General features: G+C 49.1%; 1 protein-coding gene across 1 annotated transcript in view; it reads left to right on the top strand.

The window, feature by feature from the left end:
• Window positions 1–18,668, top strand: part of FLT1 (fms related receptor tyrosine kinase 1) — a 123,099-nt gene that overhangs the window by 70,834 nt on the left and 33,597 nt on the right. The window contains exons 11-14 of the mRNA XM_038761775.1: window positions 4,310–4,424; window positions 8,866–8,974; window positions 12,396–12,704; window positions 16,812–16,958. Of these exons, the coding sequence (XP_038617703.1) occupies window positions 4,310–4,424; window positions 8,866–8,974; window positions 12,396–12,704; window positions 16,812–16,958 (680 nt within the window). The remainder of the gene's footprint in view (window positions 1–4,309; window positions 4,425–8,865; window positions 8,975–12,395; window positions 12,705–16,811; window positions 16,959–18,668) is intronic.

Here is an 18,668-nt window from a genome sequence, read left to right as displayed (position 1 = left end):
GTTCAACGAGCATTTATTGGCTCTGCTATACCAGGCTCTGCTGCTTCTGTCTTTTTGTGGCATATTATCCTGAGCACATTTTTGATCCACCAATCGTACCTACAGTATGCTTTCTTTTCCAAATTGGTGTGTTTGGCCTTCAGAGTCAGTTTTATGGCAGTCGTCACACTCTCCTCGATTTCAGAATCTGGTGTTTATCCTGATGTCATTGAACAGTAGGATTCACCTGTCTACATGTCTTGTTGTCTGTCTCCCCCTTCTAGACTGTGAGCCTGTTGTTGGGTAGGGACCGTCTCCATATGTGGCCGACTTGTCCTTCCCAAGCGCTTAGTACAGTGCTCTGCACACAGTAAGCGCTCAATAAATATGATTGAATGAACGAATGAATTAGGAGTTCGTTACTCATAGCGGTGGTAGATACGGTGCTTACCAAGCATCCGTTGGTTGCAGAGGACAGAACTAAGAATTTGGGGAAGGACGGAGAAGCCCGAGACAAGTGTCTACCAACTCTTTCGTACTGTGCTCTCCCAAGCACTCAGTAAGGTGCTCTGCACACAGTAAGCCCTCAATAAATACCATCGATCGATCGATAGATTGAGGCACATTCTCTTCCCACTCCGTTGTCCTAAGGGTGGTGTTGGACAAGTTACCTATCCTCCCCGTTTACCTGTTTTTATTCATGTCCCAAAATTCTCAAATCCTATGGGGAACTTGGGGAACCTGCCACTAGAGGTTTGGAGTCAGAGGTCATGGGTTCAAATCTCGGCTCCACCACTTGTCAGCTGTGTGACTTTGGGCAAGTCACTTCACTTCTCTGGGCCTCAGTTACCTCATCTGTAAAATGGGGATGAAGACTGTGAGCCCCCCGTGGGACAACATGATCACCTTGTAACCTCCGTAGTGCTTAGAACAATGCTTTGCACATAGTAAGCACTTAATAAATGCTATTATTATTATTATTATTAGACTAGGGTGCTGAAACTTGGGCAACTTTTCATAACTGTGGCAGTCATCATTATGGGTAGGGAACGTACCAGCTGATTCTGTTGTACTGTACTCTCCCAAGCATTTAGTGCAGTCTTTTAGACTGAGCCCACTGTTGGGTAGGGACTGTCTCTATATGTTGCCAACTTGTAATTCCCAAGCGCTTAGTACAGTGCTCTGCACACAGTAAGCGCTCAATAAATACAATTGATTGATTGATTGCAGTGCTGTGCACCTAGTGAGTGCTCAGTAACATTGATCAATTGGGTATGTGGTGGTTGCACTAACCTGCTTAAACTTCAGAAAGTCCCCAGGCACCTGGAGGAGGGGTAGGGTGAGGTAAACCCCTGAAAACACCTTCCTTCACAGAGGCCACCAGCCCATCAAGCGCTTAGTACGGTGCTCTGCACACAGTAAGCGCTCAGTAAATACGATTGAATGAATGAATGTGCTAATCCTTTTTTTTTATGGTACTTGTTAGGTGCTATTACTCTATTTATTTATTTATTTATTTTACTTGTACATTTCTATCCTATTTATTTTATTTTGTTGGTATGTTTGGTTTTGTTCTCTGTCTCCCCCTTTTAGACTGTGAGCCCACTGTTGGGTAGGGACTGTCTCTATGTGTTGCCAATTTGTACTTCCCAAGCGCTTAGTACAGTGCTCTGCACATAGTAAGCGCTCAATAAATACGATTGATTGATTGATTACTATGTGCCAGGGACTGTACTAAGTGCTGGGGTAGATACAAGGTAATCATGTTGGACACATTTCCTATCCCACCTGAGGCCTGCAGTCATAAATCGGAGGGAGGAGGATTTAATCCCCATTTTAATGCCCTCCCTCCGCACATCTGCCAAGGTAGCTCTCTTCCTCCCTTCAAAGCCCTACTGAGAGCTCACCTCCTCCAAGAGGCCTTCCCAGACTAAGCCCCCTTTTTCCTCTCCTCCTTCCCCTCCCCACAGCACCTGTATATATGTTTGTACAGATTTATTACTCTCTTTATTTTACTTGTACATATTTATCATTCTATTTATTTTGTTAATGATGTGCATCTAGCTTTAATTCTATTTGTTCCGACGACTTGACACCTGCCCACATGTTTTGTCTTGTTGTCTGTCTCCCCCTTCTAGACTGGGAGCCCGTTGTTGGGTAGGGACCATCTCTCTATGTTGCCAACTTGTACTTCCCAAGCGCTCTGCACGCAGTAAGCGCTCAATAAATACGATTGAATGAATGATTGAATTTTAAAAATAAGGTAACTGAGGCACAGAGAAGTGAAGTGACTTGCCCGAAGTCACACAGCAGCAAGTGGCAGAGCCGGGATTAGAACCCAGATCCTCTGACTTCTGGGCCCTTGCTCTTTCTGTTAGGCAAGGCTGCTTCATTTCCAGTCAGTTGCAGAGGACTGGTTGTTCTTGGGTCATTAGCTGCCCTAGCCACAGTGAACCTTTCAAACTTCACTGAGGTGGAAGAGAGCGGAACCAATTAGAGCTCATTTGGGGATAAATAGAAGGAAGACAAATTCTTCACCAGGTTTCTCTGCCAAGCTGGGATGATTACAGCACCCAGCTAAATTATATTTTACTTAGGACCCATTTACAGAGCAACACACCCCGTGGGCCCTCAATTCATTTTTGCTAATTCAAGTGAAAATAGTTTGTCAACTAGAATTAAATTGGTTGTCTTTGAACCAATTCCAGTTCTGAAAAAGGAACAGTCTGATGGTCAGGAGGGATTTTGAGACGATGATTATTCAAGTGTTTTTTTGGACGATGCCTTCTCTCCAACCTCCACCACTACACACCCTGAAACGCCTGAATTTAAAAAGCATTCCCGACAGTTTGTTTCCATAGCCTCCACCTCAGCCTCTGAGAAGCTAATTGGTGCCACAACCCAATTTATTGTAAGCTTGTTATGGGCAGGAAAAGTGACTGATAATTCTGTTGTATTCACTCCAGGGCTTAGTACAGTGCCCTCCGCACAGTAAGCACTCAATAAATACCACTGATTGATTAAAAATGCTGTGCTGCAGAGGGGAAACCATTTTTCCCGAGGCTCCCATTCACGGCCGGCACGTTGGTCCCTTGGCCGCTTTCACGCAAGCCGCGTTCGGTGGCTAGTGAAGCCAAAGGTTAGATTTGCAGACTGCCTATCCACTTTTCTTTAGTCTTCTTCCACGTCTAGATAATGCAGAGTGGGCGGGCACCCACAAAATTCAAAAAGAATTGGCTCAGGTAATGTCTGTGTCCCCCTCTAGAATGTAAACTTCTTGTGGACAGGGAACATATCTACCAGCTCTATTGCATTGTACTCGCCCAAGCGCTTAGTGCAGTGCTCTGCACACAGTAAGCTCTGAATAAATGCCATTGATTGATTGGAAGGGCAGTTTTTGAATCAAGGCCAAAGTGAATTGAGAGGCCTTAGTTTGGTTGATGATCTGCCCGTGAGAGCTCAGCCTCGTTAAGGCTGAGAAACAGCATGGCGTAATGGATGGAGCTTGGTTCTGGGAGTCAGAAGGTCATGGGTTCTAGTCCTGACTCTGCCACATGTCTGCTGTGTGACCTTGGGCAAATCACTTCACTTCTATACGTCAGTTACCTCATCTGTAAAATGGGGATTGAGACTGTGAGTCCCATGTGGGACAGGGACTGTGTCCAGCCTGATTATCTTGTCTGTACCCCAATGCTTGAGAACAGTGCTTAACACATAGTAAGCACTTAATAAGTACCATAATAATAATAATTATTATTATTAAGGGTATTTTTCCATCTGCCATAGAAAGATATTTTTCCATCGCTGTCTGGCCAATCTACCTGCCTTTCTGTAAAGTGAGTGGGATTTAAAGGGAAAGGCCGAGAGTGGACTTGGTCACCTGCAAGCAGCGCAGGCGGATTTGTGTTTGTTTGTTTCTCTTGTCCCTCCTCTAATCCAATACAGCAGACACAATTTTTTTAATTTTTTATGGTATTTGTTAAGCACTTACTATGAGCCAAGTACTATGCTAAGAAGCCCTGGGGTAGAGTCAAGCTAATCAGATTGGACACAGTCCATGTCCCACACGGGACTCACGTTCTTAATCCCCATTTTACAGATAAGGTAAACTGAGGCATAGAGAAATTAAGTGACTTGCCCAAGGTCACACAGTAGACCAGTGGCAGAGCCGGAATGACAACCCAGGTCCTTCTGATTTTCAGGCCTGTGTGCTGTCCACTATGCCACGCTGCTCCTCTTTCTATTTCCGTAAGAAAAACCGCCTTGGGTCAGGTTACACGCCAAAACCATCAACGGCCACGGGGTAATTCCTCCTCCTCTTCCTCCACAGGTCGGATTCCTGCTCTAACACCGAGGGGCCGTTCGTCCTGACTGCCGAAAGCAACATTGGGAACAAGATCCAAAGCATTACCCAGCGCACGGCCATCATAGAAGGAAAGAACAAGGTAGGACTTCGGTTACTCTTATGTGTTCTGAAATTATTGCATCAATTCTTGACCCAGGTACTATTTAGATCGCTATTGAGAATTTGAATAAACGTGAACGTTCACTGTGGGCAGGGAACCTGTCTGCTAATTCTGTTGCATTTTATGCTTCCAAGCACTTAGTACAGTGGTCTGCACATAGTAAGAGTAAATGCCCAATAATTGATCAGATGGATGGCCCCCGCAAATTGCCAGGGGGATCTGGATTGATCCGAGAACTGAAACTGCCGAGCAGGTAACGAGGTTGGCGGCCTAGAATCCTTCCAGACAGTTGCCCGACCGACGAGATATAAGAATGGCTCCAATCAATCAATCGTATTTATTGAGCGCTTACCCAGCCTAGTGAGTTCTCACCCTGGTCCAGGCCTCGCCGCTCCAACTTCGGCCCTAAAAAATTCCTACAAATGCCAGCCCGTCTCAGCCTGTCTCAGGCTTTTCCTCCTCTTCCTCTTCCTCCTCCTCCTCCTCCTCATCCGTGATTTTTATTGAGCGCTTGCTCTGTGCAAGGCACTGAGTGAAGCAATTGGGAGGTTGTTCTGAGTGTTTTGAGGTCTGGGAAGCTGCTAGGGAGCTTCCCAGAGTGGGGAAAATGCACAGCCCCAGCCCTGAAGCAGCTTAACATATAAAGGAAAGGAGCAAGGAAGTCATACGTCAAAACGAGAGATAATTTTGCAAGTATGCTAAATTGCAATCCCGTTAGAGTGTATACTGCTTGTGGGCAAGGGATGTGTCTTGGGCTTCCTTCCCAGGCATGTAGTGCAGTACACTGCACTCAATAGGTGCCCCGTATATACCATTGCTACTAGTGCTACTACTGCAATGGAAAAACCGGAAATTAAACTCAAATTTTATGGGTGAGACTTCGAGTTTGATGTCACAATTGCAAGTGGAATATTGGGGCCCTTTCTAGTGTGCATTTCCCTGAGATGTCCCCTCTGTGGCTGCGCTATTAGTGTGACAACTAGAAATCTACAGAAACAGTCGCTAGCACTATTTTGTTTGCAATCATTTTGGATGCTGATGGGACACCCTACTTCCCACCGGTTGGAACGGGGACGTTTTGACCCCGTTCTTGGGTTTTGGCCTGAACGTTGACTAGAGATGGTGTTTTATTGAGGGCTGACTATGTGCCAGGTACTGAGCTAAGCACTTGAGGAGAAGGAGGCTAATTGAATCGGGCCGGTATCCCCAGATTGCAGCAAGTGGTCCTCAGTGGCCGGACCCCTGGCTTTGATTAAAAGTGAATGTAGAACTTTCCCCAACACTCGTCCAAGGCGCTAAAGCTCATGAATGAACCCAAAATATGGAGAGAGACAACATGGGTCATCCCACAACCTTGGGTAAGTCTCAAATCTTCCAACACCCGGGGGGTGGTGTGTGCCTGTGGCTGCTACTGCCTCAGGGACCACGGAGGACCGGTAATGCCCTTAATTGATCCATCAGTCAGTCTGTAACATTGATCGCGTGCCTACTGTGGGCAAAGCACTGTACAAAGTGTTTGGGAAAGTCCAGTAAAACTAGTAGACCCAACCCCGGCCCATCACGGCATTAGGTACGTATCATCATCACCAGTGGCATTTATTCCAAAAAAAAAATGCTACAACACGACAGAGTTGGTAGACACGTTACCTGCCCACAACAAGCTTACAGTCTAGAGGGGGAGACAGGTATTAATAGAAATGCATAATTTATAGTCATCTGTAATTTGTTTTAATGCTGCCTCCTCCTCTAGTCTGTAAACTCCTTGAGGGCAGGGATCTGGTCTACCTAGTCTAATGTATTGAACTCTCTCCCAAGTGCTTAGTACACAGCTCTCACTAAATACCGCTGATTGATTACAGTCTAAATTAAGCTCTTGTGGGCCGGGAATGTTTCTGTTTTATTGTTACATCGTGCTTTCCCCTGTGCTTAGTACAGTGCTCAGCACGTAGTAAGTATTCAATAAATATGACTGACTAGTGGAGGAGACAGACACGAAAATAATTGGCAGATGGAAGAGAAAGGGAAAACGGATGGGAAGATAAATCCCTAATCATAAGTCGGACCGTACAGAAGTGCTTAATTTCCCTAAGGGTGTAGTTGGTGCAAGAGCACTGAGGTGATGGAGGGAGATGACCCAGGGACAAGTAAAATTAATTGGAGACGGCCCCCTGGAGAGGCGAGTTTTACTGTTGTTCCTAATCAATGGAGGTTTTGTTCATATGATGCCTAGCTGCCCAGGACTTCCTCAGATAGCTGCTACTGGGAGAATTGAATGTATCTGGAGCTTACTTGTTGGTGGAGGTTGGAAACAGAAAGCTTACTAAGACCGAGTTAATCACGCTAACAGCCGATTTAACTTTAAACCTTTTTGTTCCTTGGAAGACACCAAGAAAAACAGTTGCCAGCATACATTGGGCCTTTTCTCAAAGAGTCCCAACTCAGTCTGGGGGTCTTTGGGCACCCACTGGCATCCCAGTCAGTCAGTTGAATTTACGGAGCACTTACTGTGTGCCAAGCACTGTACTAAGCACTTGGGAGAGTACATTATAATAATATAACAGACACATCCCCTGCCCACACAACCTTACAGACTAGAGGGAGAGACAGACATTAATATAAATAAATTACAGTTGCTTCCCTGTGCTCGTATGTGCTAAGTATTTGAATAAAGATAATAGAATCAGACGAGGCATAGTCCCTTGTCCCACATGAAGTGTACAGTCAATCAACCAATCAATCAATCGTATTTATTGAGCGCTTACTATGTGCAGAGCACTGTACTAAGCGCTTGGGAAGTACAAATTGGCATCACATAGAGACAGTCCCTACCCAACAGTGGGCTCACAGTCTAAAAGAGTGGGCTCACAGTCTAAAAGTCAGTGAGGCAGGGAGAGCAGCACCAGTAACGAAAAAGGCACAGAATGCACAAAAGTTCCAGTAGGGAAGGAAGAAAAAGGCTATTACAAGCAGCTTGTACTGGGTGATTTCTAATCAACCCATCGATAGTATTTATTGAGTGCTTACTCTGAACAGGGCACTGTGCTAAGCACTGGACTTCTACATGCAGAGCACTATTTTGAGTGCCTGGACCGCTTACCAAAAAAGCAAACGAGGTGATTCCTGCTCTTGGAGTTGTCAGTTTCAAGGGCAGAAATGGACTCGGTCACTGTGGCGAGGGAAGAGGGTGATGCCGCCAGGTAGCAGGGATGTGTTGGATCCATGAACTTGGCCCTCGGGCTCCATTCCCGTTCCCTAACACTAACCCTGCTCCCTGAGCCTGTTGGGGGTCACAGATGCAATGCCTGCTATATTCAGGAAAATTCATACGCTAGCAAACAAGCAGACAGGCCTGTGTTCCCTCCTTTCCCCACAATGCTCCAGTCTCAGCTTGGTGTCGGTGTCCACGCTCTGGAAGAGTTGTAGGGCCCACCCATCTCATGATTTCAAAGTCTTGCCCCGGAGAATCGCCCATAATAAATGGCTTTACTGAGTGCTCACTGGATGCCGTGCACAGCGTTGAGCACTTGGGAGAGAACAGCAGAAGTCCAAGACACATCCCCTGCCCACAGGCCTGGGCAATCTCAGGCTCCTCGGGTGAGGAACGGTCTTACCCTTCCACCATTCAAAACTCTGAGCTGAGTCACCAGGTCAAACCTGGAATTGTCCCTTGAACCATGCCAGGGAAAAGACCAAGCTAAGCAGAGGGCCAGGAGGCAGCAATGTGGAATTTTGTTTGGCTCTTGCCCTCGACTAGCTGAGTGAAGAGAAGCCCCATTCACTTCTCTGAATCTTAATTTTTCTTCTGAAAAACTCACGCAACACCCCTCCCTCCCTCCCTCCCTTCCTCCCTTCCTTGCTGCTTCCCAGGGTTTTCGGTGAGGTCACTTAATTATGCCACTTGAGGACAGAGACCCCACGCTGAGGAGTTGATTCTAGTACCATGCGGGTTCTCTGATCCCTGCCTGTCGTGTTGCCTGGAGCTGGAAGGGATTCAGAAGCTCACTCCCAAGTCCACATGCAGTGTCTGCCCATGTCAGCCAGCTCCAAACAGAACTGGGACTAGAATCCCGGTCTCCTGAGTCCCCGAGCCGGGAAGCTCCCGCCTTGGATCTAACCGACTCCGTAGCGCTGGAGGGGGCTGCCGATGGGTTCTTGACTTGAGGGGCGGCCCTGCGTTCTGAAGCCCTCTCCCAAGCACTTAGTACAATGCTCTGCACGCAGTTAGCACTCAATAAATACAACTGAATGGATTCGATTTGAAGGTGGTGCTTGGGTGTCCCCGAGGAACCGCTTTCCTGTCCTCTTCCCGTGATTCCCGGGGCTTGGCGGGGGGATTACCTTCTGCCTCGGGATCGCTCAGCGGGCTTGGAGCGGTTCCTTCCCCTGTTGATTACTGAAGCACCTGTGCCTCTCTTTGCAGATGGCCAGCACCCTGGTGATAGCTGAAGCGCGATCTTCTGGAGTCTATAGCTGTGTGGCGGCCAATAAAGTCGGGCAGGTCGAGAGAAACATTAGCTTTTATGTCACAGGTAAGCTGCAGAAGCTCCGGTCTTCAGTATCTCTTCAGGGGCGTCATGGGGCCTCAGGGTCATGTCTCCTTCCCGCCGCCTCTGATCTGGTTTGGTTCAGCCCAGGCTTGGCAAGAGCCGTGTCCTCCTGGGCTTGGAATTTTCCAAAATTGGGAAAAATGGAATTTTGCATGGGGCTAGGATCAGTATTTTTGTATCCATTAAGTGCTCACCACGTGCCAAACACCGTGCTCAATGTGGGAATGTCTATCAACTCCGTTGTATAGTACTCTCCCAAGTGATTAATACAGTGCTCTGCACACAGTAAGTGATCAGTAAATACCATTGATTGATAAAGATACTGGGTAATAGGATCAGACACATTCCTCGTCCTCCGTAGGGGCTAAGAGGCTCAGAGAGAAGGAGAGTAGTGTATCTTATCCCCAATTTATAGGTGAGAAAACCGAGGCAGGTTAAGGGCTTGCCCAAGGTTGTGTGGAAGGCCAATCAATCAGTGGTATTTATTTAGCATCCTTACTCTGTGCAGACCACTGTACTAAGCATCTGGGGGATGGCAGAGCTGAAACTAGAACCCATGTCTTCTGGATTCCCTGTTTGCTCTTTTCGCTTCCCCTAAAATGGCCCTAAATCGGACCATTTCAGAGGCAACGTCCACTGCGTAACAAATCAGCCCCATTTTTTCTGTCCCTCCCTCACCCTACCACCCCCGTCCCCCGACCCTGTCTGTCTGTCTATAGTTTTGGGGCTGTTTTGCTGGCACCCAGCGTGTCCATGGGTGTGTTTGCAATCACTGAGGGTGAGACAGGAACACCCGTGCCTTATCTCCCTGGCTTCCTAGTGTCACTAAACGCATTTTATTTTGAGATTCCTGGCTTGGCAAAGATAAACAAAATCTTCCACCAGGAAACCTGGGGGCTATTGCCACAGGAAGTTTCAAATCACTAAAGTAAATAGAAACTCTCTTCTGCCAGCCCCGTGAGGTGACTGAGCTCTGCCGGGCCAGCCTTCTCTCGGACGGGCTTGTGGCCTCTGAGAAACGGTTTGATTGGATTCCACCTTTCCCAAACCTTTCCCCCAGCACTTGGGCAAGAGTCAGCCGATGGATATGTTCTGCGCTCCTTCTGGGGCAGAGCACGGGACCCAGAGCTTGGGAGAGAGCTCGAAGAGTTGGTGAACAGGATCCCTGCCCTGGAGGAGCTTCTAGTCTAGGTTACAAGAGGTGGGAGTGGGCAGGGCTGATTCCTGAGAGTATCTGGCCAGGGGGCCCACTGAATGGAGACCCTCACACCAGGGGAGTGGACTCTGTCCCCGCCCCTACTGCTGCCTTGTTTGTGTCAAAGGTCATCCCACGGCCTCTGCTTCCCACAGCTCCTCGGGGGAACTTCCAGGGTGGAGGTGGTGGAGACGTTTGACTCGGTCAGCGCCCGCCCTGGGCACCCACTGACTCTGGGAACCTCCGCTGGCCCGGGCAGTTGGCATTCCTTCAGACATGGTGCTTTATAATAAAAGCCAAAACACCAAAATCTCAGAAAAACAAGCAAACCGAGATGGAGGAAAAGACTTGATGCGATAGCTAATTTTGGACTATTGTCCCTTTAAAGTTTAAAGGCTCCTTTAGAGCTTTGTGTGAGGAAGATGATAATAATAATAACACCACATAGAGCTTTTCATCTTCAAAGCCCTCGGCAAAATGCTGGGCCAAATTTCTCCTCTCCTCCTCCTCCGTGGATGGGCGGGTGTCTGGCTGTCGATGGTCGGGTGTCGGGCTGGCTGTTGACAGGCGAATGAGTCCGTGACAAGCAGTGGACGGGGCTTAGAGCACATCAGACTGTGAGCTCGTTGTGGGTAGGGAACGTGTCTAACAACTCTGTTGTGTTGTCCTCTCTCGGGTGTTTAGTACAGTGCTCAGCACCCAGCAAAGCACTCAGTAAATACAGTTGATTTCTTGATCATGAGGGCCGTGCCACTGAGTATACCTCTCAAATCCAACACCATCCCCAGGCACGCGCAAATACTGTTCCCAGCAGGAACTGGGAAGTTCAAGAGAAGGAGGTTTAGAGGCAGGGTGGAGGGGTGTGATGATTAGGGGCGTGGAGGCGATGTCGGAGTAGGGGTGGGGGGGTGTCTGGGGGGGGTCCAAGAGGAGGAGTAATGACATTTACCGAGCACCTACTGAGTGCAGTGGGCTGTATTAAGCGCTTGGAAGACAGCAAAGTAGCACAAGATGTGTTTCCTGCCCAAAGAGAGCTTCCACAGGCTGAAAAGCAAGCCATGTGGTGAAGCTGTGAATTAGAATTCAAAGGAAACCTTCCTTGAGATTCTTTCAGACAATTTCTGAGGCACCCAGTCAATCCATTGATAGTATGTAGTGAGCGCCTGTTGGGTGCAGAGTGCTGTACTAAGCACTTGGGAGAGACCAACAGACTTAGAATAATAATAATAATGATGGCATTTATTAAGCGCTTACTGTGTGCAAAGCACTGTTCTAAGCGCTGGGGAGGTTATAACGTGATTAAGTTGTCCCACGGGGGGCTCACAGTCTTAATCATTATGTTGCCAGTTTGTACTTCCCAAGCGCTTAGTACAGTGCTCTGCACACAGTAAGCGCTCAATAAATACGATTGATTGATTAATCCCCATTTTACAGATGAGGTAACTGAGGCACAGAGAAGTTAAGTGACTTGCCCAAAGTCACACAGCTGACAATTGGTGGAGCTGGGGTTTGAACCCCCAACCTCTGACTCCAAAGCCTGTGCTCTTTCCACTGAGCGCACGCTTCTGAGGAGTTTCCCATCTGTGTGCAGAGCACTATACTGAGCACTTGGGAGAGTCCAATAGAGTTGGACACAAAAGACACAATCCCTGGCCTCAGGAAACATGGAGTCTAGCACATAACGCAAACCATCCTTTTCTTCCCAAAGAGTAAGCTCTTTGTAATAGGCCCCCAAATTTAGTGGAAGAATCGGAAAGGCAGACCAACATTATAAGGTTGGCCTGTAGTGAGAGACAGAGGGGCAGAGAAATAGGGGGACCAGTAAGTAGGTGTTTTCATCCTCTTATTGCTCTGATCGTTGTGATTAGCAAGGCCATTCCCAGACCCTGCTTAGAGTCTGGTGGACAGGCTTACAGTCTGGAGGATGAACTTGCCGTCTAGAGGGCCACTGAGGCTGTCAGCCGCATGAGCCTCATTGTCAGACTCAGGGAGCAGGTGGTGGGAGCGCTGGCTTCCGTGTCCACTCCATAAATTCTTCCCGGAGAGCTAGGGTAGCTCCCACCCACTCTGTGCCTCGCCCCACCTCTAGATCAAAAATCGAGCAGCACTAGCCCTGGAAATCCTTGGGAAAGCTCAAAGCCAAAGGGTGTCTCCTGGCTTGGAGTTTGAAACCGTTTTCTCTGAACTGTTTCTGTTGCCATTTCGTAGACGTCCCGAATGGATTTCACATTAACTTGGAGAAAGTGCCCACCGAAGGGGAAGATCTAGTGTTGTCCTGCACAGTCAACAAGTTCCTGTACAAAGACATCACCTGGATCCTGTTGCGGACCGTGAGCAACCGAACGATGCACCACAGCATCAGCAAACAAAACACGGCCGTCAGCGGAGAGTTCTCCGTCACCCTGAATCTCACCATCAAGAACGTTTCTCGGGAAGACTCTGGCACCTATGCCTGCCGAGCCAGGAACGTATATACAGGGGAAGAAATCCTGCAAAAGAAAGAAGTGACCATTAGAGGTGAGCACTGCAGCAGAAAGGCTGTTTTCTCTCGGATCTCCAAATTTAAAAGCACGAGGAGTGATTGTACCACACGAAATAATGTCAAACATTAAAGGACTCATTAAACTAAGTTGCAGTTGTCTCAGATCATCTTGATTTGTTGTTACCGTGGCTCTCCCTTGCAGGCTCTGGGGAGGGCTCCTCGCCTTCCCCCGGAGGGGTTCGGAGACCAGAGTCAAAATGAGACAGCGGAATCGGGCCTCGTGGGCAGCTCTCCCTCCCTCCGACGGCCGAGGGCCACTCGCCGCTTATTTAACGATGGGTTGTCTCTGTGCTTTGCTCTCTTCTCTCCGGGATACGTGGCAACTCTGGACTGGCCGGATCCCTCCGCCACGCCGCCACCCCTCCCCCCTTGGAAAAAACACACCCGGGCCATGGTGCGGGCGGAGGAATTTGAGCCCCATCCCCCCAATTCCTGGACCTCTGCCCGAGATGGACTTGATGACCTCGCCCCTCCGGGCCCCACCAGCCTCGTGATGCTTATTTATTGGAAACGCTGTCCTGCAGCCAGCACGCTGACCGTAGATGGCAGCTCCTTTGGCAGCCCTCGCCGTCCCCCGGCCGGAGTGGAGACAGCAGTGTGGCCCTGGACTCGTCCGACACTGGCCAGGTGGCCCCACCCTCGGAGGACTGACCGCTCCAAGGGCCGCGCCTTCAGACTGAGTGGGGGCCAGCGCCTGGGACCACCAGGGACATCTGCATTTCTCATACCTCATCCAGCCGGCCACTGGCCCGTTTCCTTCGAGGACGAACGGGGTCCCCGGAGGGTCCCAGGCCTCCAGCCTTCGGGCCGGGCCGAGGCCGTCGGAACGAGTCGGAGGGCGAGACCCTGCCTCCGTCCAGCCCACCGGGAGTGGAAGAGAGAACAGGATTGCCTCTGGGAATCGCGTGGTGGCCCAAACTACAGAAAGTAGCCATAGGGGTCATTCGAAGCACTCTCGCACAGACACACTCTCAAGAGTGCACGCTTTCGAAGCCTTGATTATTTTTCGGCCAGGGAGGTTCCTGGCTCGGGGCGAGGTGATTGTGTATTTTAGAGCTCTGCTCTGCATTGTTACGTCGGTTTCGTTTACGAATGATCATTCTGTATGACTTGTGGGGGCCCCCCAGCAGGGACCAGAAATAGCCTTGGCCGACGGGGGCCGAACGGTCGGTCGGGGGGTGACAGCGTGACAGCTTGAAGTGCTTGGGAACTCGGCTGACCGTTTCCTCCTTTAAGGTAGCGGGGCTCTGTCCCACGGCTAAACCAGTCTTTCACGTGGGAATTGCTTTTGTCAAGTGTGAAATGGTAAACAATAGCGTTTCCCCAGAATGCCCCTTCTAGGGGGCTGAATATGCTCGGAAAACAATCAGGGACCTGGAAGTGGCCAGCACAGAGGAAAGAATAATCAATTGTATCTCGAAAAGCTGTACCTGTCGCCTTCTCTCCCCACTGCTGGTCCATTATTAGTCAGTAAACGAGCGTCCAGGAAACAGTGCCTTTGTACCTCAGACCCTGGGGCCTCCCCTGGCCATCAGCTGAAGGACGGAAGGAAGCTATCGGGCCCATCCGCCCGGCTGGAGCCGCGATTCCCTCTCAAAATGCCGACCCCTCCCAGGCCAGGCCCCCGGAGGGTCGTTGTCATATCCAGCTGCCCCGAAGAGAGGACCCCCTCCACCCCCCACTCCCTTGTCCCCCAGAGACTCCAGCGAGGTTCGCTCCCGGGAGTCTTGAGAGAGGACTCTCCGTTGGCTGAGGGAGCCGGAGGAGAGGAGAAAGGGGAAGTTAAAAAGCAAGAGGGGTCAGGAGCCAGACCCCCTCCCCTCTAACCCAGCTGAGGACAGGGACTCCGTTCTGAAACGGTTTGGGCTGACGGTCCGTGGGACAGCCCAGATCCTCGGCCACTCCGGCCGAGAACGCAGGGCAGGATGCTCCACGGCTGCATGCTCAGCGAGGGTGGGCAGCACCCAAAGGAAGTGGAATTGGATTTCTGCAGCCTCCACCCCACCCAGGGAGAGAGGCCAGCCCCCTTCTGTCTCCCCAACATTGCCACCCGCCCCGACCTGGGGGCTAGAGCTCATGGCTGGGGCAGATGGATGTGGATCTTTGTTTGATATGAGGAAATGCATTGTTGGTGGCTAAATGGGCACAAGGTTCTGCAATCAGTGGTATCTACTGAGTGACTACAGGGTGCAGAGCACTATACTAAGTGCTCGGGAAGAGCACAAGCAAAAAACTCAGGCCTCCACCCTCCAGGAGCTTACAGTTTCAAGAGCAAACTTAGAAATCAACTTTTCCCAAGAATTTTTTTTTTTTGAACTGCACCAAAAGCAGTTTACTTTGCCAAAGCTGCCGTCTTTGACCTGCCTGTGTGAGAACCACATCTTGGATACCGAACTCTAGAGAGAAGGACATTTAGACTTCAGTAAGGCTTGCTCGCTCCTGAGGCCTGGTCTCCAAGGCTTGAAGCTGGAGAAGGTTTGGATTTGGACTTCATGTGGAAAAAGGGAAAGGCAGATAGACTTCACGCTCCCAAGCCACTTTGAAGGGGAAAAAAGCCTTTTTTATTAAAAAAAAAATAGAGAAATGCCAGGGCCACTCTCTTGTGATAAGGAATGCTGAGACAGAGTTCCCCTGAAGGAGTGAAAGGGCAGGATTTCCAGAGCCAGAGGGATCCCCAATCCTGGAATTTCCACATTCTCATCACTCCCAGGAATGTGTACCCGCCCAGCCGGCTTCCCAAATCTGTCCCTCTAGGACGAGGGATGGAGGAATTGGCAAATAGCCTGAAGAACCCGAAACCGCCGATGTGGGATGGGAGAGCATTGAGAAGAGGCAGTCGGGAGAGACAGAAGAGGGTTGAGAGACCTCAGGAAGTCTTGGTGTTTTTTTTTTCACTGGAATTTGGGCTGTCAGTTGTTCGCAATTTATTCAGAATGTATGCCCAGTCAGCAGGGCACACCCCCAATGTTGCCTCAGCAGGAAAACGGTATCCAGCCTGGGTCTCTGTGTGGAGTTTTTATGTTTTAATGTATTCTTCCCATTGTATTAGAATTCCTTCTGTTGTACTATATTGGTGGGCTTTGATTGAAATAAATTGTATTATATTTGTATGTTCTAAGAGATAAAAATGGATAATATAAAATATAATATTTGTACTATTATATAGTGCAAAACCTACACACCCTTGCCTCTGCCTCTTCAATGTACCTTTTGGTCAGTAGTGGGGCCGGTGAGGAGGGAGGAGGAGGGAAGAAAGTCAGTCTTTTTTCATTTGAGAACAATCGATGGAGTTTTCAAGAGAGTCTTGCACCTGGCCGGCCGCGTTGAGGAAGAGCTCAGCCGGGCCATGACTCCTTTAGAGCGGCCGAATCGCAAAACCCACAAACCGACCAAGTGGATGACTTTTGGTGGCGACATCTCGCTCCATCTATTCTTGATTCTTAAGGTATAACTGGCTGGGGAAGTGAAGACTGGCTCTTGGCAGCGAGGAGTTATTGAGAATGCCAGTTACTCCCACATTGTGGCACATGTGTGACCGCCAGGCAGTCAAGCAATGGTATTTCTTGAGGGTAGTCTGTGTGCTGAGCCGTGAACTGAGTGTGTACAAAATGGGACAGGATGGGCTTACGTTCGCTAGCTTGCATAATAAACAAATGGCTTTCGAGCTCTCTTGTCTCTGCAAATCCACAAAGTCATTGGTTTCGGGGATTCCTCTGACTCAAAACAGGAGTGGGAAGCTGTGCGTCCAGGGATGCATTTAAGTCCTCGGATGCCGTGTGTGGAAATAGCATCACCTCTGACGGGGACAGCCCCTTCACTGCAACCGGCTCCAACCCACGCCCGTCTCTTTCTTGGTGTCAGGAAATGAAATCGCAGGGTGTCAGGGACCGAGCGCTGGGCCGGGGAATGGGAGCGAGAGTGGAGTGGTGTGTTCTCAAACTGTGCTCAGAGATTATGTAACCTACTCGAAATAGTGACTGTGAAAGCGGGAGGATTCCCGAGGCGTATGATTGATGACTAACGGAAACGTCCTTTCTCTGCCTGTCTCTCTCCTGCTGTCTCTCTTTCTCCCTCTCCACTAGAGCTTGAAGCGCCGTTCCTCCTGAGGGACCTTGTGGATCAGATCGTGACCATCAACAACTCCACCAGTTTAGACTGCCGGGCTGGGGGTGTCCCCGAGCCCCAAATAACCTGGTTTAAAGACAACCACAAGATCCAGCTGGAGCCAGGTAAGAAGAGACTCCTCCCTCGCTTGTTCCTCCCTACTCCTTTGGTCCTTCTGGCGTATGCTTATCTTACCTGAGATGGTTTGGGAATCAAGAGAAGCAGCGTGGCTCAGAGGAAGGAGCCCGGGCTTTGGAGTCAGAGGCCATGGGTTCAAATCCTGGCTCCGCCAATTGTCAGCTGTGTGACTTTGGGCAAGTCACTTCACTTCTCTGTGCCTCAGTTACCTCATCTGGAAAATGGGGATTAAGACTGTGAGCCCCCCGTGGGACAACCCGATCACCTTGTAACCTCCCCAGCGCTTAGAACAGTGCTTTGCACATAGTAAGCACTTAGTAAATGCTATCAGTATTATTATTAATCCCAGCACTTCCTCTTGTCGGCTGTGTGACCTTGGGCAAGTCACTTCCCTTCTCTGGGCCTCAGTTACCTCATCTGTAAAATGGGGATTAAGACTGTGAGCTTGGTACCCATCCACAAACAGATCAGAAACGGAATCAAACAGAAACTTCTTACCAGTGACTTGAAAGCATTCGGTCAGCTTGCCCCATCCTTCCTCACCTCGCCAATCTCCTACCTCAGCCCAGGCCATACACTCTACACCTTTAGTGGCGTCTTTCTCACTCTGCCCCTATCTTGTCTATCTCACTACTGATCCCTTTCCCACGTCCTCCCCCTAAGCTGGAACTCCCTCCCCATCCATTTACACCAGACCACCCCTCTCCCCACCTTCAAAACCTTATTAAGCTCACATCTCCTCCAAAAGGTCTTCCCCAATTAAGCCCTCTTTACCCCAGCTCCCTCTCCCCTATTCACGTGGCTCGGTGGAAAGAGCCCGGGCTTTGGAGTCAGAGATCATGGGTTCAAATGCCGACTCCACCAATTGTCAGCAGTGTGACTTTGGGCAAGTCACTTAACTTCTCTGTGCCTGTTACCCCATCTGTAAAATGGGGATTAAAACTGTGAGCCCGCCGTGGGACGAACCTGATCACCTTGTAACCTCCCCAGCACTTAGATCAGTGCTTTGCACATAGTAAACACTTAATAAATGCCATCATCATTATTATTATTATTATTCAGTGGATCTGTGACCTTTGGGCATTTGATATTCACCCCACCATCAACCCCACACCACTTTGTATATATCTTTAAATTATGTATTATAAATTATTTCTTTATATTAATGTCTGTCTCCCCCTCTGGACTGCAAGCCCGTTGTGGGCAAGGAACATGCCTGCCCACTCTGTTGTATTGTACTCTCCCAAGTGCTTAGTTCAGTGATCTAGACTGTGAGCCCACGGTTGGGTAGGGACTGTCTCTATATGTTGCCAGGTTGTACTTCCCAAGCGCTTAGTACAGTGCTCTGCACACAGTAAGCGCTCAATAAATATGATTGACTGATCTGCACATAGTAAGCGCTCAATAAACACTATTGCTTGATTGATTGATGTTTGTATCTACTCCAGTGCTTAATGCAGTGCGTGGCATATAGTAAGGACTTCATTCAATCATATTTATTGAGTGCTTACTGTGTGCAAAGTACTGCACTAAAAGCTTAATAAATACCATTATTTTTAAAAAGGGTCAAGCACATAGCTGCAGGTTTCTCTTTGGACGGTTGTCATTCCAATTAGAGAGATTCTCTAGATCTGATCAATTGATCCATGGTATCTACTGAGTGCAGAACACCATACTGAGCACATGGGAAAATGCAA

Source organism: Tachyglossus aculeatus, chromosome 20 (genome assembly GCF_015852505.1).
Source record: "Tachyglossus aculeatus isolate mTacAcu1 chromosome 20, mTacAcu1.pri, whole genome shotgun sequence".
Taxonomy (NCBI): domain Eukaryota; kingdom Metazoa; phylum Chordata; class Mammalia; order Monotremata; family Tachyglossidae; genus Tachyglossus; species Tachyglossus aculeatus.
Note: the sequence above shows the minus strand (reverse complement) of the source record. Positions and strands in the feature narration are given on the sequence as shown.